Source organism: Melanotaenia boesemani, chromosome 21 (assembly GCF_017639745.1).
Source record: "Melanotaenia boesemani isolate fMelBoe1 chromosome 21, fMelBoe1.pri, whole genome shotgun sequence".
Taxonomy (NCBI): Eukaryota; Metazoa; Chordata; class Actinopteri; order Atheriniformes; family Melanotaeniidae; genus Melanotaenia; species Melanotaenia boesemani.
Window position 1 is genome coordinate 20,894,386 of NC_055702.1, and position 25,174 is coordinate 20,919,559.

A 25,174-nucleotide genomic window follows, 5' to 3' on the forward strand; every position below is an offset into this window, starting at 1 on the left:
AACCAATAAAAAAAAAAAAAAAAAAAAAAAAAAAATTAAAAATTAATATTTCTAGATAAATTGGAGACATCCCATGTAACATTTTTTTGTTTTGTTTTTTCACTACAAATACATGTTATATCAGTTTCTTTCATCCTGAAGAGGCCAGCCACTGTCCAACTCAATACACTCATTCTTTAGCAGGAATAAGCAAGGCTCTGAAAGCTGTGTTTAAACACCAAATGCTCATTTTCTGAACCTTACAAAGCACTTTTGTTATCAAGTCTTAGCCCAGTATAAATGGAGATTTGAAACTGAATTTAAAATTTAAAACAGTGGTGTCCAAAGTGAAACAACAAAGATTACCAACAGGATTTAATTGGAAATGTTCCAGACAAGGTCTAGTGAGTCATACACACCATCCTTCTGTTTATCTGCTTGTTTGTCTCCTCTACCAGGGTGGTTGAGATTACCTACCCAGTGTTTCTTTGTAGAATGATATTTTTCTCTGGTGATGGGGGTTAGTTTTTAAGCTGAAGTATAAAATAGGACATTATGCTACTATTTCTAAGTAGTAGCATAACTTTCTTCCAACTGATGACTATCAGATATCTGGCAAGAAAGGTGAACAATGCTACAGCCTCATAGCAAGTTGTTATTAGTGGCTCCTGTGGGAGTACTAACAACACAGGCAGAAGCTTGGAGTCTAAAACAACATTACAAAGCTGTAAAAATTCATTCTTACTCCAAATGAATTTTTCTTCATCAAAACTTAACATTTAAAAATCCTTTTACATGAATTTGATCCAGATAGGCTTTATGGGCTCTTTATTACTTAATCTGCAAGCATTTTTGATAAGATGCAATATTTAGAAACAGCTGGAAGCTGCCCAGTTCTTACAATGCAAACTAATCTTAAAGCATTACATATCTCCTACTACTGTTCTTGGACTGAAATTGCTGCAGTTGTTATTCCTGAAAAATTGTCATTTGGAGTTTATATCACTTGTACATCATCCTACAGTGAAAAAAAATTATTTGATAAATAATTAGCAGATCTCTAAAGTGCTTTGCTAGGAGTGTAGACATCCTTGGTTCAAGAACAAAGACAGCAGTAGATTGTAGATGTTGTGGATTTAAATAAAGCAGCTTCCAGCTCCTTGATTTTAAGTTGTAATAACTGCAGGATTGCATTTACTTTTTCATGAAACTGTTTAATTTATTCATGTATTTGACTTCTGAAGACAACTACAAGAATTTATAAGCCAAATTAACAGAAGCTCCAGTGTTTACTTGTTCAGATGTGTTAAAAAGTCAACATTATTATATCAATCTATTCTCATGACTGTAATTTTTTTGTACTCTTTATTTTCAGCCTCTTTTCATTGAAATGTTTTTACTGGAAGAAAAAAACTGGTTCAGGTCCTATTTAGAAGGCCGGAGTTATTTTGTTACGATCGGCAGCTATGAATCCGAGCGAGTGGCCATGACTTGTGGAGTCCCCCAGGGGTCAGTCCTTCGACCTCTTCTGTTCGACTTGTATGTTCCCTTTGGGTCAAATATTACAGAATTTAGCATCAATTATCACAGTTATGCAGATGATACACAACTTTATGCGTCACCAGACAACTTTTTTAACAAATAAATGAAGACAAAACTGAGATTATTCTGTTTGGTAGCAAAGAGAAGAGGGTCAGCATTAGCAAACACCTGGAGACTCGGGCTCTTAAAATCGCCGACCAAGAGTTTTAACCAGGTTTAAGAGATCTGAACACATCACACCAGTTTTGAAATCTTTACACTGGCTTCGAGTCAGTCACAGAATAGATTTTAAAACCCTTCTGATCGTTTACAAATCCCAGAATGGTTTAGGCCCAGAATACATCTGTGATATGTTCAGAGAATATAAACCTAGCAGAGCTCTTAGATCCAAAGACTCTGGTCAACTAGTCCAGACAAGAGTCCAGACTAAACATGGAGAAACAGCATTTAGCTGTTATGCTGCAAACAAGTGGAACAAACTGCCAGTGGAAATTAAACTTTCACCATATGTAGACATTTTTAAATCCAGGTTAAAATCATTTCTTTTCTCATGCGCCTATAACTCATCTTGCTTTTAATCATTTTAATGTAATTTATTATTTTATTGTGATTCTTGCTATTTGTTGCTGCCTTTTACAATTTCTTAATATCTGTAATGCCTTTAATGTTTTATGTAAAGCATTTTGAATTGTCCTGTACATGAAATGTGCTATACAAATAAACTGCCTTGCCTTGCCTAAACATTTTTGTTAGCTTCACCATCTTAAGCCTCCTCTTCCTCTTGTCAGCTTTCCTCTGAGAAGTATTTATCTAACTGAACTGTAATCTGCTACTTTGTCCTTCATTCACCAACGAGCCAGACAAGCAGCTTCTGTAAAGGTCAGTATCCTCACGCCTTCACACGGACAATCCCATGAAGACGGATTTACACCCACCACCCACTATTCCTGTTGACTCACTGGCCACATTTAACACATCAGCTTATCCCTCACTTGCTTAACTGATCTGTTCTGGTCCTGTTGTTTATGTCTGCTTTTTAAAGCCTTGGTGTCTCACATTTCCTCTTGATTATTGATAAATTAAACTTTCAAGCCAAAATATTTGACTCACAATTAGTACAATGCAGCAGCTTAAGATTTATAACACTGAGTCCTGTGTCAGTGCTTCTTAATGCTGAGACTTCTCTGATATCTGTTGTCAACGAGAACAGAAAATCAGTCCAACAGAAATGTTTATTTTATTAATGATTCAGGTCTTATACCAGATTATTTGACCATGTTGTAATAAGTAATAGCTTTAAGGAGAAGCATGGAAAGTCTTCAGCTATTGGTTGGATCTTGTTAAAAAATAAATTTAGTTCACTGAAATATACTTTATTTATTCCAAGAGAAAATGAGAATGTTATAGCAGGATTTTTATTTATTTTTTTTGTAAGAAATAATAATAGTCAAACAACAATCAATCAGAGGCTAGCAGGAACAATCTATTTTAGAAACACGTGTCTGTCTTTAATAAAATTACTGAATAACTGGAGATAAAATCAATTAAGATTAAGATTGTTTGGCTTCCTGAGCCCCGAATATGAACAAGTCTAAAATTGAAAGCTGCCATCCTTATAAAACTTGTGCTCCTGCAGTGCTTCACATAATTTTTCTTAAACGCTAAACAATCTTTTAAGAAGCATTACCACTGAAAACTACATTTTAAATCTGTGTAACTTTTCTTTTATCAGATGTTTACATGTCCACAATTTTACTTGTTTGCTGATGAATTATAATGCTGATGGCAATAATTTATCTGTACATTGAAAGGAAGAGTATTTGGGCTCCCTTTTTCAAATTTTTGTAAAAAAAAATTCAAGAAAGGAAATGTGTGTTATGACAAAATGAACAGGAAATGTAGAACTACAGACCTATTCGCATAGAAATCGGCATTTTACAAAATTCTGAAATTAGTCTCAACCTCAACTCTTACAAAAAAGCATTTTTAGATTATATAATGTGTTATTTCATGTAAAATAAAAAAAAGTATAATGAATATTAAAGAAAAGTTGGAAAAGGAGGCAGAAATCAGCCTTTCTGAAGAGACTTGGAAGGGAATTAGCAGAACATTGATGAATGTTGAAAGATATTCTAAGAGAACAAAGACAAGAAAAATATAAGAACACAAACTCAGATTGTTCAAACTTGGATGCTGTGGCTCCACGGAGACAACAATTATATATTTCAGGGTTGTCCCAACTGCATTTATAACCCCTACTAAAGCAAACTTTATATGATTTTCTATTTAGTCTTATGTCACCTTCTTTTTTATCGTTTTGGTGAAAAAAACTAAATCATTTTCTCTTCTTTTAAATGTATATAGTTGACGTTTTAAGAATGCGAGACAAATGAAGTAGAAAACTGTTTAGACAAGTTGATTGTGTTGTGGGTAAAACAGGGAGTTTTTGGGTTTGTGGGTGTATGGGATAATCCTGTGTGCATGGAGTTATGTTGAGGAAGATGGACATGCTTACTAGGAAGTAAATATAGATAGTCTTTAAGATAATCTTTCATCATAAACTGTGATATTAGTAAAAAAAAAAAAAAAAAAAAACTTTATTCACTTCTTTGCACAAATGGTGAAAAGAAAGAAAAAACTGGAAAAAGATTAATTCTTTTTTTCTGTTGTATTAGGCTTCTATTGAAATGCCTTTTCCCAAAAAAAAATAATAATTAAAAAAAAGTTTATAACTAAACTTTTATTTGTGTAACACCTTTTCAGATAAATGATCAGACTTAAACACACTTATTTGTGTCCTGAAGTTGTTTTTTATTATTTCTCTCCACTGGAATTGATACAACCCAAGTAGGTCCACATAATGTCACGGGCATACAGCTCTTTCCATCCACAAAAAGAACATCTTATGTGATGATACCAGATTAACAAACTTATTTCTTCTCAAATATTCACACTATCCACAAAATCAAAGGAAAAGCAAACTTTTTAGAGTATCATGTATTTTCATAAGTTGCTTTGCTTATGTTTGACACAGACATGGTCATACTCTCTTCACAAAAGACTTGCATTGGCTTTTCAGAGCCACACGTTCCTAACCATCATGAGTCAGAATAACTGCTGAACCTTTGCTCTACATTACAATTACACTAAGAAGGCTCAGGTTTGGGAGAATTAATAACAGATTATGTTTTGTACAGACCTACATTGTTCACCTCTTAAACAAGCTTAGATTCATGAGACCTTCTGACTGCCAAAGCAAAAGTAAAAAAGGCGTCTCTCCTGGTTTGTTCAGGACATGGTTTACTGCTGGCCGGCAAAGTGCTTGTTGAGGATGCTCTTGGCCGTGTCAAGGGCAGCGTCAGCAGGGACGGGAATGTGAGGTGCAACGCCAGCTCCCTCCCAGGCTGGCCCAGCTGTTGTGTCTGAGTGGACTGTGGGAATGCTGAGGAAGATGCCGCTGTCTCCGACAGGGAAGATCTTTGGTGGGTGGGAACCCCCAGCAGTGGTCTCTCCAATAATCATAGCACGGCCTAGCTTTTTCATGATGTAAACAAACTCTTCTGCAGCACCTGAAGTAGCTCCACTGGTCAGGATGACAAGACTTTTCTTGGATCCGTACCTTGTGCCTAAACAAGATGGTGGAAATAAGGGGTTGAAAGAATGTCTGATAATTGAAGTGGAGAAGTGGCTTGTGGATAGCATTAAGGCTTGCGTAAAGGTATACTCAAGAAACTGGATTATTCATAGGAAAAGATAAATGGTAGGGTGCTGCTGAGGAATAAATCTAAACAAAAGAGAAAGAATAGCAGTGGGGAAACTTTAAAACTACATGCAAATTACATTCAAATATCTTTTAGCTCAGGGTCAGCTGAGCTTTTTTTTTATGTCTGCTCTGGTATACCTGAATGCATTTGATGTTTGGAAGCTATTGAGCAATACAACATATTTTATTTTCAAACACATCATAGTGGAAGGAGACTTCAATCAGTGCAATGCACATCTTTGGACTATAATTCTGCAGAAAGAAGCGAGCACTGTGTCAGCATCTCACCAGCTGTTGCTAGCCTACATGTTAAAGGAAATCAAAGTAGTAATACAAAATGAAAATAAGAAAAAAGAAAAAATTTAAAATTGTTACCTGTGAGCTCAGAAAGGGTTAGGAGCTCTATGGTGGAACCAGATGGTCTGTCATATAGCTTGTCCAGCAGAATCTGCTTGTCTGCATCAAAGAAATAGGAGCAGAAACCTGCAATGGCAGTTGTTGGGCCACCAAGGTTGTTCCTGCAAAACAGTAATAACAGAAAGGCTTTAACTATAGTTGAAAATGTATAATTTGGGGACAATTACTCTACATCAGGAATGGACTAATGAGCTTGAGCAGATTTGCTGAATGATTTATAGAGTTACCTACCTAAGGTCAATGATCAGAGCATCTGTATTGATAACTTTGTTCCAGACGTGTTCAACAATGACCTGGGCGATGGGCTTGACCTCTTCAAAGTCTCCAAACATGTCAAAGCGCAGGTATCCGATGTTATTTTCAAGCACATCAGTGTGGAAGGAGACTTTAATCAGTGCAATATACATCTCCGGACTATAATCCTGCAGACAGAGTCAGCGTTTGTATGATCAGCACAGCAAATATGTGCTTGTGAAAAAGAAAGAAATAGCATGGGCAAATATCTCTGCAAATAAAAAGTAATTATTTCATTGTGTCAGCAGGGGTCTTACCACAGGTGGTAGAGCTGGGGTGTTGCTGGTGGTTTTGAGGCTTGCATCTCCAGAGAGAGCCTTTAGGTCAGCTGTCAGCTTTGTCTCCAGACCGGTCTTGGAGAGAACCATGCCAAACTCACCATTTCCCAGGTGCTCTTTCAGCTTTTCCGCAACATCTACCCCAACACTTTCGAAGGCGTAGTTGTTTGCAATCAGAGCTGCTGCTTCCTCAATTATGGCTGGAACTTGGGCGCGGAGGTTGATGATCTTGATACCGGTGGCGAGGGCATCCTCTGCATTGACTTCCACATCTGGGGTCATACCTGTGATTTCCCAGGTAGAGCCTGTGATGGGGTTGATGGACTTTGCAGTTGGCACAGTAACATAGAAATCAGTGTCGCCAACTTTTAGTTTATCAATTTTAACGGAGCCTCCAGCAGTCTTCTCACCCACGACGGTGGCTCTCTTCAGGTTCTGGAGGCAGTAGGCAACATCTTCAGCAACGCCCTTTGTGTTTTTGCTGGTAAGGATGATTAGGGGCTTGGTTGTGCCATATCTCTGCCCCAGCAGTGTTGACATAGAAAACAGCTTTGTGGTGGTGTTGGAGGGACGGTCATAAACAGTGTCAATGTGAATCAGTGGCTCAGCTTCAGTGAAGTAAGACACAATGTAGGGGATGCCTGTGATGTCCCCGCTGCCAGTGTATCGTAAGTCAAAGATCAGAGCTGAGGTGGGCAAGATTTTATTCCAGACTACATCTAAAAGCAAAGGGCCAACCTTCTCAGCGACCTCCTCTCCAAGGATGTTATCAATCCTCATGTAACCAATGTTGCCTTCCAGGATGTCCAGTTTGATGGAGGTCTGGAGGACGGCAATGAGCTGCTCAGGGGGCAGAGGAGGCATCTGCGGGGGAGCCACAGGAACGTAGTTGGGCTCAAAGGAGACCTTCAGGCGTGGATCGTTGAGTGTGGTCTGGAAACCATTGCTTAGAACACTGGCCAGTGAATCCCCGTCTGGGATGCTGAGGACATCTGTGTTGCTGCCAGACGTTTCAATAGCTTCTTTCATCCCAACCAGCTTTTCTGGTGTGCAGTAATTGTCCATGACAATGCTTGCTAGATCTTTGATAAGGCTGAGGGAGAAAGAGGCATGCATAAAGGAAACATTTCCCAAAACTAGCAGAAATGCCAGCAGAAAACCAATCTTTTCCATTTTCGTCAGTTGTGTCCGACAGAGCGTTGAGCAGACTGGAAATGGAAGTTAGCGAGCAGAACCTCCTTCTCCAAAGAGGTTCTCCCACAACTGGCACTGTTTTGGCGGCAAGGTTTCTGTTAACACACTCATAAGAGGATTTAGCCCACAATAAACCTTTAATCGTATTATCCTGAGTGCTTCTGTAAGACAATAACAGCCTAGCAATGTAGGTGTAATAACAAGTGGGTGTTGGCAAAGATTCTGGTCTTCGATTTACACAAAGTAGTCTGGACAACTATTTAAAGCTGCCTGTGTTAAATACGGTCAGTTTTATAACTGAGAAATATTTAGACAGACACCACAAGTGTGGTGACAATATTTTTTCCTCCTGGGTAAGTCAATTATTTTCAGAGATTCTCTGTGTTACTGTGTAATTCTTGAAATTGTTATGCTAAATTACTCTCCTTAAGCTGTTTTGAAGATGAATTCAGAAGAAAATGTTAAAAAAAAGAGGGAAAAAAGCTTAAACTGAGCCCACGTGTGCTTCACTCAATGATTCATTTACAGTCTCGGAAAATTATTGATGCTGATAAATAAACACTGAACTCTTGTTTCAGGTGTGGTACACATTTATTAGCAGTGGTTCAACATAGCAGTGAGGTGAACAGGCTGATCCATATGAGTTTTGTTTGGGTCTTGCTCCCTCTGCTGGTAAATTATGTTTCTGTGGTACAGAAAAGCTTTGCCATCATGAACATAGCCTGAACAGATAGCGACTCAAAAAACACAACAAGGGTTTTACATGACACAGCAAACACAAACATTGCCTTCTAATATGTAGTTTTTAACAGAAAATCACCAAAACAACCAAAAAAAATAAAAAAATAAAAAATAAATAAATAATAAAAAATAAAAAATAAAAAAATAAATAAAAAAAATAAAATAAAATAAAAAAAATATAATAATTAAAAAAAACAACAAAGAAAAAGAGTTGACTGATTGTGAATAAAACATGGAGGTGTAAGATTGCATGAAGTATTATCCGTTATATGTTTGTTTAAGCAAATTTCAATGTGGATTGGAAAAATAATCATGAAATGCCATCTCTGCATTACAAAGGCCGCACACACTGTAATATTTGACACTGGACTGGTGGCTAAACACAAGACAAATGATCAGTTTTACTTGAAATTTTAACTGCATATTACTCTTTCTTCAGTCGTCCTGCTATGATCTTCTGTGCTACTTGAAGAGCTTCATTTGCCTGGGCAATAACATTAGGCTCCACCCCTGAAAAACTCCACACTTTCCCAGTTTTAGCACTTAAAACAACCTGGTTAGGGATGGACGCGTACAAGATGCTGTCCCCGATTTGATAGGTTCCACTAGACAAAGACCCTCCAATTGTCGGCTCCCCAATAACTGTGGCCCGATTCAGGTCTTTCATGGTGCGAGTGAATACTTCAGCTGCTGACCCAGTCATATGACTTGTAAGGATGAAGAGACCTTTGGATGACCCGTATCTTTGACCCCTTATGTGAGGCAATGTCATGACTTCAGTCATGGTGTTGGTTGTGCGGTCGAAAACTGTGTAAAGATGCTGAAGAGGCTCAGCATCAAAGAAATAACTGCACAAGAGAGGAATTGCTGTTGAATAACCACCAGTGTTGTATCTCATGTCTATAATTAGGGCATCAGTGTTTACTATCTTGTTCCACACTAATTTTATAAGCTGAGGCCCGATGGCTTTAACCACCGCTATGTCCGCCATCATGTCAAACCTCAGATAGCCAACATTCCTCGGCAACACCTCAATTTTGAACAGAGCATCGATAATAAATCCAGCCTCTTCTGCTGTAGGAATCTTAGGAAAGTCATGAGGTGACTCAGGCTCAACATCGCAGTAGAAGACATGAAGACGGTGATCACCTGAACTATCATGTAGATCTGCTGTTAACTGTGATGCCAGAGACTCAAAGTCAACCACTGATCGGTATAATCCCTCAGCCCATTTACTTAACAGCACTTTACCAACTTGTAGGCCAACTTCATGGATGGCGTAATGTTTTTCTAACAGCTCCCCAACCTCCTCTATGAGAGATTGGAGACCTTTGTGAAACTCTGCAATTTCATAAACATGATTCACAGCTTCCTCAGCCAGCACAATGGCATCAGGGACCACACCGCCTCCCAGCCAGCATTCCCCATTGTTGTCTATAAAGTTTATAAAAGGGACGGTTATGGCGATTTCTGTTCCTTCTATTTGAAAGGTCTTTGAGTGCATCAGGTAACCAGATGTAATTTCCCCAATCACTGTGCCACGATGTAAGGACTGTATCAGGTAAGCGAGCTCTTCCCCAGTGCTTGCAGTGAAGTAGCTGGTTAAGACGTAAACACAACGCTTGGAACCGTAACTTGGACCCGTGATTTTGTCCAGAGAGTCATGTTCGGTTGTTGTGTTCTGAATTCGGTCATATATAGTGAAAAAATAATGGTTCTGGGAAAGGTCGTGTAGATAAGACAGTACCAGTGCAAGAGAGTTGGAGGATCCACCTGTGTTATAGCGCAGATCGATAATGAGGTTATTAGTATCTTTGAGGGGTTCCCACACCTTCTGAGCCATAAGCTCTTCTAGTTTAGCCATTGCAAGTGTTTCTACTAGCACGTCAAAGCGGACATAACCAATATTACCTGGGAGAATTTCCACTTTAAACTCTTTATCAATGTGGGCCTTCAGTAAGTCCAGACTGCCTGGTACTTTGTAAAGCTTAGAATCCTCTTCTACAATGGCAGCATTGTCATGCATGTATCTGATGATCAGTCGTGGATCTTCAGTAACAGTTTGAAGGTTCTGGTTGAGTCTGAATGCTAGGTCCTCCTCAGATACTACAGAAAATAAATCTGTTTCTTCCAAATGTTGTAGAAGTGCCGGAACTCTGTCAGTGAAAGCATAAAACCTCTTGATTATGTCAGAGATGCTTTGCACAACTTTTGGAATAGCTTTCCTGACAGCCAGAAGCGACTTGGCTTTTGCAACAGCTTCCTTGGCAATGGTGTTGACTGTTGGGGAAACGCCACTCACTTCCCAGCTTTGGCCTGTGATTGGATTGACAGATCTTGCAACAGGAACTGTTATGTAAAAGTCTGACTGAGCAATTCTAATCTTTTGGACTTTTACTGACCCACCAGCAGACCTTTCTCCCACTGTTATGGTCCTCTTAAGATTTTTCATTGTATATGCCACCGCCTCAGCAGCTCCAATGGTGCGCCTGCTGGTTAAAATAATAACATCCTTCTTCTTTCCATATCGGTCTCCTGTTATTGAAAGCATAGTCCACAGCTCCTTGGTTGTGTTTGAGGGTCTGTCATATACCGTGTCAATATGAATAAGGGGCTCAGGATCTGAGAAATAGGAGATTATGAAAGGAACGCCAGATAACTCTCCAGCTGTGCTGTACCTCAGGTCAAAGATTAGTGAGGATGTTTGAGCAATTTTGTCCCAGATGACATCCCGCCACAGAGATCCCAGCTTTGCTGCTGTCTTTTCCCCAATGATCTGATCCATCCGCAAATAGCCAACGTTGTTTTCCAAAATATCTACTTTAACAGAGTTTCTCACCAGCCGGATCAGTTGTTCTTTCGGAAGCGATGGGAGCATCGGTGGCATGACTTGAACGTAATTGGGCTCGTATGACACAGTCAGTCGTGGATCATTCAGGGCTCCTTGTACTCCCACTGTGAGCACAGCCGCCAGGGTCTTCCTGTCTGAAATCTGCAGGATTTCTCCACTGTTGATAGCTTGCTGGATGGCTTCTTGCATCCCAACCAGGTTCTCAGGGAGACAGTAGTTTTCCAAAAGAATCTTGGCCATTTCTATGACCAGAGCTGGCTGGAACGATCCGCTGACAGATAGAAAACATAAAAGAAGCAGCCATGGCAGTGAGGAGGTGTTTTGCGCCATCATTACAGTCCTCTTCCACACTTAGGAGAAGAAAATCACACAACCTTCCTTTTCACCAGATTTCATTTGTCTGTGCTAAGAGAGGCAGGATTTTCATTGGGGGGAAAATATTGTCATAGATTTTTGGACAGCAATGTCAGCATAAGAGGCTTTTGTCCCCAATAAACCTTTAATCGCATTATTTTTATGTTCCAACCAACAGACTACAGCAGAAAGAATAAAAATTTGTAAATGGGAGGTGCAGCTTCTTATCTTTTATCCAGATGATACATGCTTTGATTGATTTGACGTCTGAATCATTTTTCAGATGTGTTGTGTACCATTTCAACTGTTCTTTAGGGTTGAGCACATTTGGTGAACGGAAAAGAAATGCTGCTGGACTGATCAGAAACTCTCACTCTCCTCCCTCCTCCTTATCAATCTCGCTCGCTTGTCTGTTACAGGAGGCTTATGTTGGTGTATTTTGGTGCTGCTGGTAGCTTTAGAGGTCATGTCTGGGTCGCTCCGTGGGTGACATGATTACACAGTTTGTGGAAATACAGCAAAGCCTTCTTAAAATACATACAGGATGAGATTTGGGTGAAAAAGGGAGATGCTCACTTTCTCCCTTTGTCTTAGTTTTTGCCTTCTGGATATTTGCTTACGTATTTGAGCAGGTCCACATACTGATGGAAGAGGTCATTTTAGCTGATGAGGACCTTGACAGACCCTAATCCAGGCAATTATGTAGCATGTAGCAGCTTCCTAATACATAATGCTCAGTTAATCTTAGCGTCTTAACTTTTAATACCACTTCACAGTTTACATAATATAATCCTCTCTTTGCCAACTTCCAGGATAGTAACTAAGAGCTTTGAAACACTGAAATCTATCAAACTTTGTCCTTTTGTGTCGACTGTAAAAACTATAACAGTACTGTCGATAGTATAATCACAGCGAGTCCTAAATCAAATATACACTAAACATGTAAACATGTAGATTTACAGTCATGTTGAATGAATAAGTTCAGCAACTTACAGGAGACTTTTAATTTTCCCTTGTGGAGCTTTAATCCTTGGGTGGATTATTACCCAATGTCTCCTGGGCACAGAATTGTTCACAGCTCCTTCTTTCCAACACACAGGCAAACTCTCAAAATAAGATGGGGACAAATAATGTAAATTTTAGATGATTTTAAGTCTTAGTGCTTAATTTGAACAATTTTGAGTCTCTTTGTGGTTATTTGAGTTTATTTAAAGGTGTGCGGAGTAAATTTGCATCCCCCTTGATATGGTTTTGTGCCTCTTTCTTTTGCCTTAGAGATCAGTCCAACTTGATATCTAAATATAAATGTTCTGTTTTAGGTTGTAATGACCTGGGTCTAAAAAACCACGACTCACAATAAAGAGGGCTATATTTACAATTTTATACCTTTCTGTAGTCCATTCCAAGTGAATAGTGAAATTTTTTTTATATGGAATCCATCAAAAAACAGGGAAAAACATGCATTTAAAGGTAATAGGTAGTTGTGTCCTTGACTTTTGACTGGTACTGTACCTTAAATTATGCAAAAAAGTATCCCACAATGCATAGTGAGGCATAGTCTGGGCCCAGGCTAGGACTCAAACCTCGCTGTACTGAGGAGCTGTAGCCTTTATACTAGGGGCGGCTGCCCAACCAGTTGAACTATACACTCTGCACCCTGTAAAATTTTATTTTTCTCCATGTTTCACACCTGTATTCATTTGCTAATTGCCACACATCTGTACTCTTTTTCCTCTTCTCTTTCTGAAGGACCTCTTCGGAACTCATCCCGAGGGCGCACAGCATTCTGAGGGACTGTACTCACCCAGGACACCGGGTGTTTGACCTGCTGCCCTCAGGTTGTAGAGACAGAGTCGGATACAGAGAGATCACACATTAACAGACTCAGAGACAATTTTTACAACAATGCAACAACGCTGATCAATGCCTCGCTTCTTTGAAGTGGACCATGAACAAAGTGAAATATGCTAAATATGTTTTTTTTCTCTGTTTTATGGCTGCACTATTTATACTCTGTTTATCTTATTCTGTACATAGTTTTTGATACAGCATTTCTCATTTCACCTAATGTGGGTCAGCAGACCAGTCTTGTACTGCACATTGTACTTTAGTATAAAGATAATAAAGATTTTGTCTTATCGATCTTATCTTAAACACCCCTTCAACATATATATAGTACAGTTTATTTTGATCTGTGCCAATTTTTTATCAATTTTTGGCACGTGTTTTTTAAAGTTAAAACTTCACTCTGCTCAGTTTTTTTTTATTTTATTTATTCATTTATTTATTTTTTGGAATCTTTGTCAGTGGACACAGAGCTTTTGTTTAATAGTAGTTTGTTATTATCTTGTCCACTTGCTTTGTTACATGACAACTTCAAACTAATTCTGGAGGCCTCCAGACCCTTTACCAAAATCTTTTATGTTCAATATCAGGGATGAAAATGAAAATGACACAAAAGCAGCTTATGCTGAAACTATTTTTGCACTGTTTATCAGTAAAGTTTTAAATAAAGGCTAAAGTAAAATGAGTCCTTTTTTCTTGGACTGTTGACAGACATTAAAATGGGATTGGCTTGTCTTGGTAGTGGTGCTATTTTAGGAAAGAACTATTTGAGTTGACACTTACAGGATGTTCAGGCGTTTGCACAATCTTCTTTCCCTCATTGGTCTTGAAGGTTCAGCTCTGATAAGCTAGTGTCACTGACTTCAGATATTTACAAAGCTGACAGAAAGTACTACTACACAATGAGAACTGAAAATAAGCAAAATTACTTAAAGGACATTAAAATAATTGTTTTTTTCTTTCTCTCTCTGTTATGTCATAGTAAACCACCACATATTTCTGATGTATAATCTGAATGTCATCACACTCTTAAAATAATGGCCAAAGTAATTTTTTCAAGTTTCCCTAAAACACACACACACACACACACACACACACACACACACACACACACACACACACACACACACACACACACACACACACACACACACAAATCCTTTACTTATTGGGTTCCGTTTGTTGTGTTTTTCAAAAAACTTGAAAAAAGAGGTAGACAATGTGTTATCTTTTATCAGAAGAGCAATGAAAAGGGATTTGGCACAGTTTGGATGAGGAACAAGGGACTGTAGACCTTTCCACTCACCACCAGCAGGGGGCGCCAGCGAGATCCAGTTTGAAGTGGATTGAGTGATAGGTCAAAGGTAAGGGCCTGGGGGAACAAGAGGGTCTTGAGATCTGTGATAACATTGCTTCCCTGTCGACCTGGTCTCAGCTAAGCAGTTAAAAGATGAATGAATGGATGTTTACAACTAATAGTGGAAAAAGACTTTACTTCTTTTTTTAGTAGACAAAAATCCACAGAGTAGCAACAAATTTAAATATTTTATTCAGTCTTCTTGTCTCCACCGCTAGCTTTGCTTCAATCAAACAATCACTGTTAAGCTGCTTTAGCTTTTATACATAATAGTAATCTGATTGTGTATAATACATAAAATACATACACAGAACATTATATACTTTAATAACATTTGTCTTGTTACAGATGTGAAATTTGTTGGTGCTCATTGTTTATATGTATATAAAAAAATCTTGTAGGTGTTCATATTTCTTCCTAAATATTAACTGCTTATTTCAGAGTACTTCAGACCTTAGAAGTTGTTATATAGTCCGTCACCTTTATATATTGAATTGAATTTAAAAGAAATATAAACATTTGAACCACTTTTAAAAATAATATAACCACCCTCTCCGACTACCTGCAGCCACACTCTGCCACCTTCATCTCTTCATAAAGGTATCTTATGGTGATCCGTCCATTCTCTTGATACATGACTGTGATAGGGGCCAGTTTTATGGGGACGCAGCACGCCATGTTGGCTTTCTTGGGGTCCCTGATGTTCATCAGTGTCTGGATGAGTGCATGCTTTGATGGGCTTGATTCATCTGTCAGCGGGTGGTAACACAGACCTCGGCATTCAAAGGCATCGTATTCTGGAGGCGCCACGATCCAGCTGTCCCAGCCGATGTCTTTAAACCTCACTTTGAGCGAGGTTCTCCGGCAGTGTTCCCTCTCTGCCCTTCTTTTCGTTCTCCGCGGGTGCTGAGCATTAGGAATCTCATTTGGAAGTTGATCTCCTCGGTTCCAGTCGGCCCCTGAGTGCAGGAGGATTTCTTCCTCATGAAGGATCATGTCACTTAGCTCCTTCTTTGCCTCCCTCCTCCTGCTACCAAAGTCATCTGAGAAGACTATTAAAGCAGCTGAAGTATTTTCTCCAACAGACATGCTCACATTTAAACAGCTGGCTGCCTCCTCTTCATTATCAGAGGCGCCGCAGTCCCTTCTGTCCACCACTACATCAAAAACAGTTGCTCCTTGACACGACTTCATCCCTCTCTGTATTACTGTAGTCACATCAAACGTTGTCCATGTGCTCTGCGAGCCTGTCACCTCTCTGCTAACATGCAGTTGCTTTGGGGACATGAAGTTACTGTCAACTTCGTAGATTTTAACTGTGGCTTCGAAACTCTGGGAGGTGACCTTCGACCTGGCATCTGGAAAGAAGAGGAGCTGTAGTTGAGCAGTGATGATCTTTTCATGGCTGGGGACGCTGATGTTGAACTGAAGCCTATACTTTAACTTTGTTCCATTTGTCACAAATGGAGTGACATCTGTTGGAGAAACAAGAAAAGATCTGATTCATTTCTCATTTTTAAGAGTTTTGAAGGTTGATATGGTGGTAAGCTTTGATAAGTTTAGAAATCTGTATGTTAATGTGGGAAGGCTGTAGCCAAGGAGGTAGACAGGTTGTCTTGTTTGAAACATCACTTGTTCAGTTCAATTGAAAGTAAAGTAATTCACAAACACTCCTATGTATCAGGGCAGCAAATGTGCCAGGAAAACCATCTCATCAGCTACACAGATTATTTCACTACTTCCCTAAATTCTAGCTAAAAACGTTTTCCTGTACCTTGGACGGTGAAGCTTCGTATGACATCAGATTGAGGGACCGCCGACCTATTTGAGGCGTACTTGTTGTACAGCTCCACCATGAACTGAGGCGGCGAGATCTTGGCATGCTCCTGTGGAACATCTGACAGGTTGAGTTGCCTCAGAAAACCCTCCTTCATGGTTCCCAGCAAGTTCTCCATTCTTGACTCTGAGTCTTCTTCCTCCAGAAGATCCTCTGACAGCTGAGAGTATATTTCCTCTAGGTCCTCACTTTGGATGTCATTGTCAAGAGGTTTACAGGTGCAGCCAATGCAAACCACCAAAATCATACAAAACTTGAACAGGAAGGTTTTCCAGTTTCTCATCTTGAAATGAAGTTTGTATACAACAGAGAGGGTTTAAAACAGACTTTGCGGTGGCAAGGTTTGAAAATGGAGATCTCTAGTGCTAGAACCACAGTCCTGATGTCTGCTCCCATGCTCCCAGAGTAAACATGGGGACATGTGTCATCCAAAATAGTAGCTTGGCCATGCTTATCACTGCTATTTGTGTTTTTTTCAAAGCTTTGTTATCATTAGAAGATTGGCTGCTAATGAAGACACTGTAAACACTTGACAGCGATAATGAGGAAGGCACTGGAAAATGTAAGATTGCTGACAAGTAGACATTTCTGCCTTGTAGCCACACCAGCAGGAAACTCTATCATCTTAGTGAAATATCAGCATAAAGATTGAGCTGACAGATTTGTTCTAAAAAACATCTGTAGCTCAAAGCAGAAACATGTGCTTTGCAGCAGGTGACACTAAGAGTTTCAGAAGGGTAAATGTTGCAGTGACCAAACAATAATATGCTACTGTCTACTTCATTTAGTCACATCACATGGCTGAGCACAGCTAGTTTTGGCTTTTAATATCTTCTAATTACATAAAGAAGAATATTTAATTTCCTGTGCATTTCAGGATTCTTCTTAAAAAAAAAAACACCATATAGAGTTCTGAAAATGGAAGAATATTAAAAAAGTATTTTTTTGTTGTGGGACTCTATAAAATCTGAGAGCAGAGATAATTTTGCACCACCGGCAAATGGAACAAAGACCTGAGGGAGATAGATCACTCTTAATTCCTGTGGAAGTTTTTGAGGCCAGACCACAAGTCAGCATATCTGGGGTTGCTAGATTTTGTGTCCTTCATTCAAACAGCGACTTAGTCTTCCATTTATGCTGGATTTTATTAGGAGTTAGGAGTTCCTCTCCATCGAGCAATTCAGTCATGAAACAGGCAACAAGATGGAGTGATTAATCCAACAAATAATGTGGTCAGTTAGGAGACAAACACAAAGGAAAACTAACATATTGTCTGTATCGAAACTTTAGTCCTGAAATTATCCAGGTTAGATACACGAAGCAAAAATGTATTAGCATTTAACTGTTTGTGTGTCTATCAGAGTAACAGTTTTTATAGTCCCAAGTGTTGGGATTAAAACCAAATTTTAGTTTCTTTTGTTTGTTAGTTCTTATTTGTGTTTTTATTCACTTGGAGCAGAAGAACAACATGAAGGAGCACATACTGTTGATACTGCTAACATGCTGTTGCTACTATGGATTAGCTAACAAGCAGACGTCACCAATGTGCATTGTCCTCCTGTATGGTGCTGTCAAGGATATGTAAATTGGGATTATCTTTGTTTTAACAGCTGCAGTGAGAGGAAACAGGATAACATTAAACCAAAAAAACAAACTAACAAATATATATATATATATATATATATATATATATATATATATATATATATATATATATATATAAACAACAACAACAAAACAGTTAGCTAAAACATACTGAAACACTACAGAAGCTCTATTCCTCACTAAGATTACCTAATCTGATGCAGTCTCAATATATAGCTACAGCAGAAATTAGTTTTTGTACAGTTTATTTATTTTTTTCCATTTTACTAGTTTTGTATAGCATATATAAGTACTCAGTGTGAATTAGCAGCCAGAATGCTCTCAGTTGGAGAATCAAGGAGGATTTTTGATGTGTCAAGCTAACTGCTTCCCAGACCAAGCTAGCGCCATCAGAATGAATGTTCTCCATTGAAAACAACTCTTTTTTTTTTTTTAAAAAAAAGAAAGGTCAGAGAAATTTGAGTAAATGTCATTAATGTCAATTTAGACAACATATTCCATCACAGTTACACAGGGCATGGACCTGTTGCAGTACAGTAATGCACTACAGCAGTGATAGCTGCTAATGGCTAACTGATGCAAAAGTATGGTTTAAAATTACAGTAAAGTTAATTCACACTGCTTCAAACATCTTTTTAAAAGAGGTTTAGATGTTTGATTGTGCAAAAATAGCTCTGGTGCCCCTCTTCTGACCAGCATTTCTTATTTTTAATTTGTCTTTCCTAATTCTTTCCTCTATTCCCAAGAGCACTCTGAATATTGGGATTTCATCACACATCACACTTGAATAATAACATATTCTTTCATCCAACTTTATTTTAAAAAACAAACTTTATTAACCATTTACATAAAAAGGTCATTTTTGTTAAAATAATATTACAATTTTAAAATACTTTGTAGCCTGGTAAACCATAGCCAGCTTTATGATTTTTGTGCTTATATGACCTGAAAAATTTATCACTGTCCAGTAAAAGAAAATGTAAATTATTCTAGTCAATTTTAAGGCAAAAATTTGACCGATTGCATTTATAAAGCTGAATAACTGCTGATACAGAAATTTGGCCAATATCTGTTCATCCCTACTTACTGGTCAAGTACTTCAAATCAAATCATGATTATGATCCTAATCATACACCAACAAACATATTATTGTCACTTTTTTGCTTTTTCTATCTTTGAATGTATATACAATTCAGCTTTTTCCATACTAAGTATACAATCCGTTAAAACGAATATCCCAGCACAGTTTAAGTACACTTTATAGTCATTTGGTTATTAGAGCAGATAAACACATACATGTCCCTTTTTAGTTACTATAGAAATCCAGTAGTATTACTGTACATATCACTAACTGTACAAGCCATTTTGACAAGCTATATTTATTCACTAAAGGGAAATATTGAATAACCACAGGTACAATATGCCTTTCATACAACGTTCTTCAGCACCTTCGAGTTTCAGAAAACGCCCAGCAGGTGGCAGCAGCGCACTGTTTTTAACCCTGTCATACAGCAGCCTTCCCACGTAAAGTTTGACATGCTTTAACACTCAGTGAGCAATAAAATACACTCTTTATATACAAGATATAAACAGATATCTACTGAAATTAGTTTGAGGAGAATAAGACCTCCCATGCATGATATAATGCCACCACATAGTTTGCATTACACAATATTTACATAAAAAGGGGTGGGTAATTTGTTGGAAAGAAAAGAGACTGCAGCCTCTATTTAAAAAAATATTCATAAGGATCAGGGTTTTCATTATGACAAACACTCAGTTTGAAAAAGAAATGCTGAAGAAAACAGAAGTGAAAAACAGTTTAAACCCAGCTCAGCTAAAAAGTCTGAAAACATTCCTGAAAAGGCCATTTTTTGAGGAGTCCAGTGAAATCTTAAAATCCGCTTGAGTCTGCGTCTATTCTGACACCAAATATAAAAAATGGAAATGTCACTTTATAAATTGTTTCAAATGTAAAACAGAAACAGAAAAGGACTGACAAAGCTTTTTAACATTCAAGGGAAATGTGATCTACCTGCAGAGGCTCTGTACTCACAGAGAATTACTAACACAGGTTTCTTTAAGGGCACTTCCTCAGTCATGCTTTGAAGGAGGGGAGAAAATCACTGAAAAGTAATAAAACACATCTATATAAATTGTTAGAACAGCAGGAGAAACTTAAGGCAGCGTCCAGACATGTCAGAAACCAAACAAGTCCAATAATCCAGAAAAAAAAAAAATCATACTTCATCAGTTGTCCTTGTAGGATTCAACTTCAACAGCTCTGCTTTCTGACATGTGCCACCTCTTAAGCCTTTATTATAGTCTATGTCACAGTCTCTCATCATCACGCATCAGAATTTCCTAGGTGGCCCTACCGACAGGCGCACGTGTCCACAGACATGCCGGGGTATACCTTCAGCACCATGTTCCTGTCTGGGTCCAGGAAAAGGACACTGAGGGGGCTCATCTTGTCTGGAACGCAGCATGGTTCAGGGATACCAGGAACGATTCCCACAGCTCTGACGATGCTCTGGATGGTGGCATGATTGGAGGGACGCGCCACCTGAAATAACAAATGCAAAAAAAATGCAATTAGTACTTGTATCTGAAATCCTTTCTTCTGTATTCATTCTTTATAGGCTACATTAGTAAAAATGATAAAATAGCTTCCCTACATCTCACTCTACCCCATCGCCCAACATATTATTATACATAAAAAAACAACTCTCTAGAAAGAATAAGGTAAATTAATAAGTTTCTTTGGCTCACTTTTGGTATGGGGAATCCACAGGTCCCGGCGCAGTAGTAGGCATCAAAGGACTTTGGTGCCAACACCCACTCGCTCCAGCCAATATCAGCGAAATCTACCCTAAGGTAGCGCCTAGAGCAAACTCTCGGCTCACTCCACTGTCTCCTTCTCGCCTTCTTCATTGTCCTCTCATCAAAGCTCAGCACCTGGGGCTTATTAATACCGTCACTGCTCACCTGCTTTCTTCCACCCTTGACTGAAGCTTTGGCTTTATCTGGGAAATACGTACTCTGCCACAGTTCGTGGTTTTTTAAGGTGCTGAAATGGACCTCAGGGATGTTGTTGGTTTGGATCTGGAGATGAAGTTCTCTCCTAATCCTTAAAGGTGAGGTTGAAGTGGACAGGTCCTCCCCAACAGGAAAAGGTCCATACCTCTGAAGTGACATGGCCACACTATTTGGCTCATCTATAGCTTTATCGTCAGCATAGACCAAGATGTATGGCAAGCTGTTTGAGGAGAGGCGCTCTTGGCCACAAGCACTTCTCTGCTGCAACCTTGCTTCCTCAGACCCAATATCACACTCGACCGTGATCACGAGCTCCTTGACAACCCTGGCGTGTTTCACCACTGCAGTTACATCCCGTGTTTGCCAAGAGCCTCTCTTGAAAGATGTAAGGGTTATGTTTCCAAGCGGAGTTGCAAAAGCATTGTTTGGCAAGGATCCATAGAAAAGGAGATGCGAGGAGGGAGGATGGGAATGCTGTAGGCCGCTGGAAGAGTGGCGGGGCCTTCTGAAATGCCACTCTTTCTGGTGGTGGCGGCGGGGACGCTTGTAGAGGAAGTGAAAAGAGGCAGAGAGGATGATCTCGGAGGTTTGGATGGAGGACAGGTTGAACTGGAACACATCTTTACCTTGTGAGACTCCTAAAAGGAATGGAAAGATAAATGAAAAAGCTGAGAAGGAAAAGATGTCTAGGCTTTATAAAGGTATATTTTACTAAACAGATTATGAAAAAAGGAAAATCACATAAGCTCTTCCCCCTTATCATATCATTCATTTCACTGAAATGAGAAACACCATCCAGTATATCATGCATAACTTGTTGCTCAACAAATCTGACCAACCAGGCAGCAGCAGAATGGAAAATATTAAGTGCTGCATGGTTAAGTAGCTGCCTCATGCATGACTAAAAACCTCATCCCAGATAGGAATACTCTTGAAGTCCAGCCTGGTCTCCCGCACTTCCACCACAGCCTGAAAGACAAACACCGGGTTGGTCCAGTAGGTCTGTTGCAGCCATATGGAAGTGCTTAAAGGAGAAAGAGCTCCTCTGAGGCTTTTTTCCTTTCTTTTTTTTCTTTCTTTTTTTTTCTGTGCAGCCGGTGTCTGGCTGTGATAATAGGCTCTTGTCTAACACCTAAGCTGTTACAGCTACTGGGGAACTAACAGTGTTTGACTGTTAAGTCCCCCGATTCCGTAAATCACAACACTGACGGAGCACGGAGGTAAAGACGTTTGGCTCAAGGGGAAGCACTGGCTGCAGCGTGATTGACAAAACACCTGCGCTTACGATGTTTAGGGTGATGAAATAATAAAGATCAGACCTGTTTCATTTAGGTGTTATATTTTAGCTTTAAAGTTAGTATTTAAAGTCTCCAAAAGTTGATTTGTGGCTGAAATGTGCAGAAAATTAGCACTAATGATGCGCAAAGCTGTGCAGGTTAATAATAATAATAAAAAAAATAGATATTTAGAAGATAAATAATAAAAATCACTATCTGAAATCTGTAAAATTTTCTGATTGCTTCTAGAAATAAGTTGTTTTAATAGTATAATATATATTGTGTTGGTTACATGAATCATTTAAGTAATTTTGACTTCATTTTCCAAAACTGTCAATTACAAAGAATTCAATCACATATCAAATGTGCGCGTGGTCACTCACTTGGGGCAGCTTTAAAACTTCTCACGGTGTTTCCCTCCTTTTGGCTCTGCGTCTCTTTACTGTACTTCTCGTACACTTTGAACATACTGACGGAGACCATGTCCCGGTTCGCGCTTTCCTGCGCAAAGGCGCGCTGATCCTCAGCTGGCGGAGGGTCGGCGCCTTGACGCACGGCTCCGTCAAGACTCTCAGATGCGAGGTGAGCCCAGCTGGACTCAAGTATCATCAACAAATTCAGAATGTGAAAAAGTCGGCTCGTCATGACTGATGATCTGGAGGATGCTTCCATTAAAGAGTGAAATAGAGAAATAGAAGTCCGGTAAAAAGAGGAAAAGGGATCGTTTCTTTCTTTCTTGTTTTGTTTGTTTGTCTCGTTAAGACTGGTGCCCACCCAGCTTCAGGCCGGTATCCAGGTAGTAAGACCTCCACGGTTCAAGGTCTACAGCTGTCTCTACAATGGGAGGAGACCCCGGGGTAGACGCACGCATGAAGCGATGCTGCTGGATGACAGATGGTGACGCGTCAGAGCGCACAGCCAACGAGAGGCAGGCAGCCCATTAGGTGAACTGCTTATTGACTGGCTGCAAAGTTTAAGCGTCTCAAGACAGTAACAACGTCTGCTGAGAAAACATTTACAGTAAACGTTACTGTTTACTGTAAATTATTATAAATAGATTATCTTCCCATCTTCATTTGGCTCCGTCATTATGAGTTAATGCAAAAGCGTCATTGTGGCTCTGCTGAACCCATCAAGACCAAATGTTAGGGGTTTCAAAAATAATAAACACACATTATTTTTTAGGCCTATACATCTTTGTCCTTGTTTACCAGACTTGCTTTAGGTGGAGCAGCTGACGGTAAAGCTTGGTTAGACAATCAATAAAAAGAGCGAGTTTGTTGGGGAGACAGTGACTGTGCTTGTCTAATGCAGGGGTGGCCAACGTCGGTCCCCGAGAGCCACAATCCTGCAGGTTTCCCATGCATCCCTGCACCGACACACCTGACTTAAACAAATGAGTCATTGTGCAGATCCTTATAGGTTGTTGGATCCATTTAATTTGAGGTGCAGGGATGCATGGAAAACCTGCAGGATTGTGGCTCTTGAGGACCGACGTTGGCCACCCTGGACTACAGTATAACATTAGTAACTGTAAGATTTTTTACTGCACCTTTTCATTGCACCCATCAACAACTTTGAATGAATTTATAAAGGTTGATATATAATTTTAGCATGTAATATCCACTCACTGGGCATTTATTAGAAACATCTTGTCAGCATTGAGTTGGACTCTCCTTTCTGAACTGCCTTAATTCTGTATGGCATGGATTCAACAAGGTGTTGGAAACAGAGATGTTGCCCTATATTGACACAATAGCATCACACATTTTTCTGCAGATTTTTCAGCTGCACGTCTCCCGTTCCACCACATCCCCAAGGTGCTCTAATGGATTGAGATCTGGTGACTGGAGGCCATTGGAGTACATAGTCAGTACACAGTAATTTGGAGTAAATTGTCATGTTCAAGAAACCATTTGGAGTTGATTTGAACTTTGCGCTGTTAGGTAGTTGCTACCCAAACAAGAAACACAATCCCAGGTTGCAGTGTTCACAAAAAACAAAGCAAAATTAAAAACATATTCATGTAAATGCTGATAAAATTTTACCAGCTTTACTTTTGCCTTCTTTGGCTTTTGACCCTGAGTTATCAGCAGTGTCACCTCTACTCTTCAACAGTGCTTCAAGTTTTCATACTACCAAACGACTGACATGTCATCTTATTTGGTACAAGCCAGAATGTGTCAAAACCCCTGGTATGTAGGGGGCCTGGGTTTGTTACAATGAATTAAGGAACATTCACACCAGTCGTTTGGACTGGAATCCTAGTTCGTTTTAATTTAATCATAGTTTCGTTGTAATTTTGTTGTACTTGTTGCAATGACAATTAAGTTCTATTCTGTTGTTTGCTAGGAAAGTCCAATAAGATTGGGAAGGTGCGAATGCACAAACAAACTGATTCAGATCAAAGAAGCAAACTCTAGTCCACCTATAAAGTAGATCTTGGTCCGCTTTATGTGAACCAAATACAGAAACCGAACTACAAAGCAAAGGAGATGGTGGGTACAGCACAGGGTATTGTGGGTAAACATACACACATGTAGGACGATAGCCAGAAGAAATGACTCGTAAGATGTGGAAGAATGTGGTAAGAGTTCTGAGAGAAACAAGGCCGAACAAAGACTGCTAGGATCTGATGCAGGTCCTTGTTTTGCTCTTATGTGATAGAAAAAGAAGTTGTACCAAGTCTAGCAGACTGTCAGGTGTGAATGCATCTTTATCCCAAAAGAGCCCTACATGACATATATGTTACAAACAGTTTCTGAGACATTTTGCTTTAATTTATAGTATAAACTTTGCTC

The 25,174-nt window shown here is 39.3% G+C and overlaps 4 protein-coding genes across 5 annotated transcripts; all 4 read right to left on the reverse strand.

The window, feature by feature from the left end:
* Positions 1-4,313: 4,313 nt before the first annotated feature.
* On the reverse strand, positions 4,314-7,547 carry rbp3 (retinol binding protein 3). The gene is made up of 4 exons (XM_041973053.1): positions 6,253-7,547; positions 5,933-6,123; positions 5,660-5,802; positions 4,314-5,147 (listed from the first exon to the last, which is right to left on the reverse strand). Exons 1-4 carry the CDS (start codon positions 7,444-7,446, stop codon positions 4,822-4,824), a joined length of 1,854 nt encoding a protein of 617 aa, XP_041828987.1. The 5' UTR covers positions 7,447-7,547; the 3' UTR covers positions 4,314-4,821.
* A 1,085-nt stretch (positions 7,548-8,632) lies between these two features.
* On the reverse strand, positions 8,633-11,299 carry LOC121633024 (retinol-binding protein 3-like). The gene has a single exon (XM_041974883.1). It carries the CDS (start codon positions 11,297-11,299, stop codon positions 8,633-8,635), a length of 2,667 nt encoding a protein of 888 aa, XP_041830817.1.
* Positions 11,300-14,678: 3,379 nt separating this feature from the next.
* On the reverse strand, positions 14,679-16,875 carry gdf2 (growth differentiation factor 2). The gene is made up of 2 exons (XM_041974966.1): positions 16,390-16,875; positions 14,679-16,090 (listed from the first exon to the last, which is right to left on the reverse strand). The coding sequence occupies exons 1-2, from the start codon at positions 16,733-16,735 to the stop codon at positions 15,174-15,176; spliced, it is 1,263 nt and encodes a 420-aa protein (XP_041830900.1). The 5' UTR covers positions 16,736-16,875; the 3' UTR covers positions 14,679-15,173.
* A 1,986-nt stretch (positions 16,876-18,861) lies between these two features.
* On the reverse strand, positions 18,862-23,198 carry gdf10b (growth differentiation factor 10b). 2 transcript variants are annotated; one of them, XM_041973051.1, is made up of 4 exons: positions 22,757-23,198; positions 20,830-21,734; positions 20,474-20,623; positions 18,862-20,183 (listed from the first exon to the last, which is right to left on the reverse strand). In XM_041973051.1, exons 1-4 carry the CDS (start codon positions 23,043-23,045, stop codon positions 20,181-20,183), a joined length of 1,347 nt encoding a protein of 448 aa, XP_041828985.1. In that variant the 5' UTR covers positions 23,046-23,198; the 3' UTR covers positions 18,862-20,180. The 2 variants fall into 2 exon arrangements, with proteins under 2 accessions (XP_041828985.1, XP_041828984.1); XM_041973050.1 differs by having other exon boundaries at positions 18,862-20,623.
* Between the last annotated feature and the right edge of the window lie 1,976 nt (positions 23,199-25,174).

Bases quoted from the DNA above. Each gene is read 5' to 3' on its own strand.
- rbp3 (XM_041973053.1), bottom strand. From the start codon at position 7,446: ATGGAAAAGATTGGTTTTCTGCTGGCATTTCTGCTAGTTTTGGGAAAT. The intron at 6,124-6,252 runs GTAAGACCCCTG...CTCTGTCTGCAG, and splicing joins CCCCAGCTCTACCACCTGTG to GATTATAGTCCGGAGATGTA. The intron at 5,803-5,932 runs GTAGGTAACTCT...ACTGTTTTGCAG, and splicing joins GCTCTGATCATTGACCTTAG to GAACAACCTTGGTGGCCCAA.
- LOC121633024 (XM_041974883.1), bottom strand. From the start codon at position 11,299: ATGGCCAAGATTCTTTTGGAAAACTACTGTCTCCCTGAGAACCTGGTT.
- gdf2 (XM_041974966.1), bottom strand. From the start codon at position 16,735: ATGAGAAACTGGAAAACCTTCCTGTTCAAGTTTTGTATGATTTTGGTG. The intron at 16,091-16,389 runs GTACAGGAAAAC...TTTCTCCAACAG, and splicing joins ACGAAGCTTCACCGTCCAAG to ATGTCACTCCATTTGTGACA.
- gdf10b (XM_041973050.1), bottom strand. From the start codon at position 23,045: ATGGAAGCATCCTCCAGATCATCAGTCATGACGAGCCGACTTTTTCAC. The intron at 21,735-22,756 runs GTGAGTGACCAC...CATTCCTTTTAG, and splicing joins AAGTTTTAAAGCTGCCCCAA to GAGTCTCACAAGGTAAAGAT. The intron at 20,624-20,829 runs GTGAGCCAAAGA...TTGTTATTTCAG, and splicing joins GTGGATTCCCCATACCAAAA to GTGGCGCGTCCCTCCAATCA.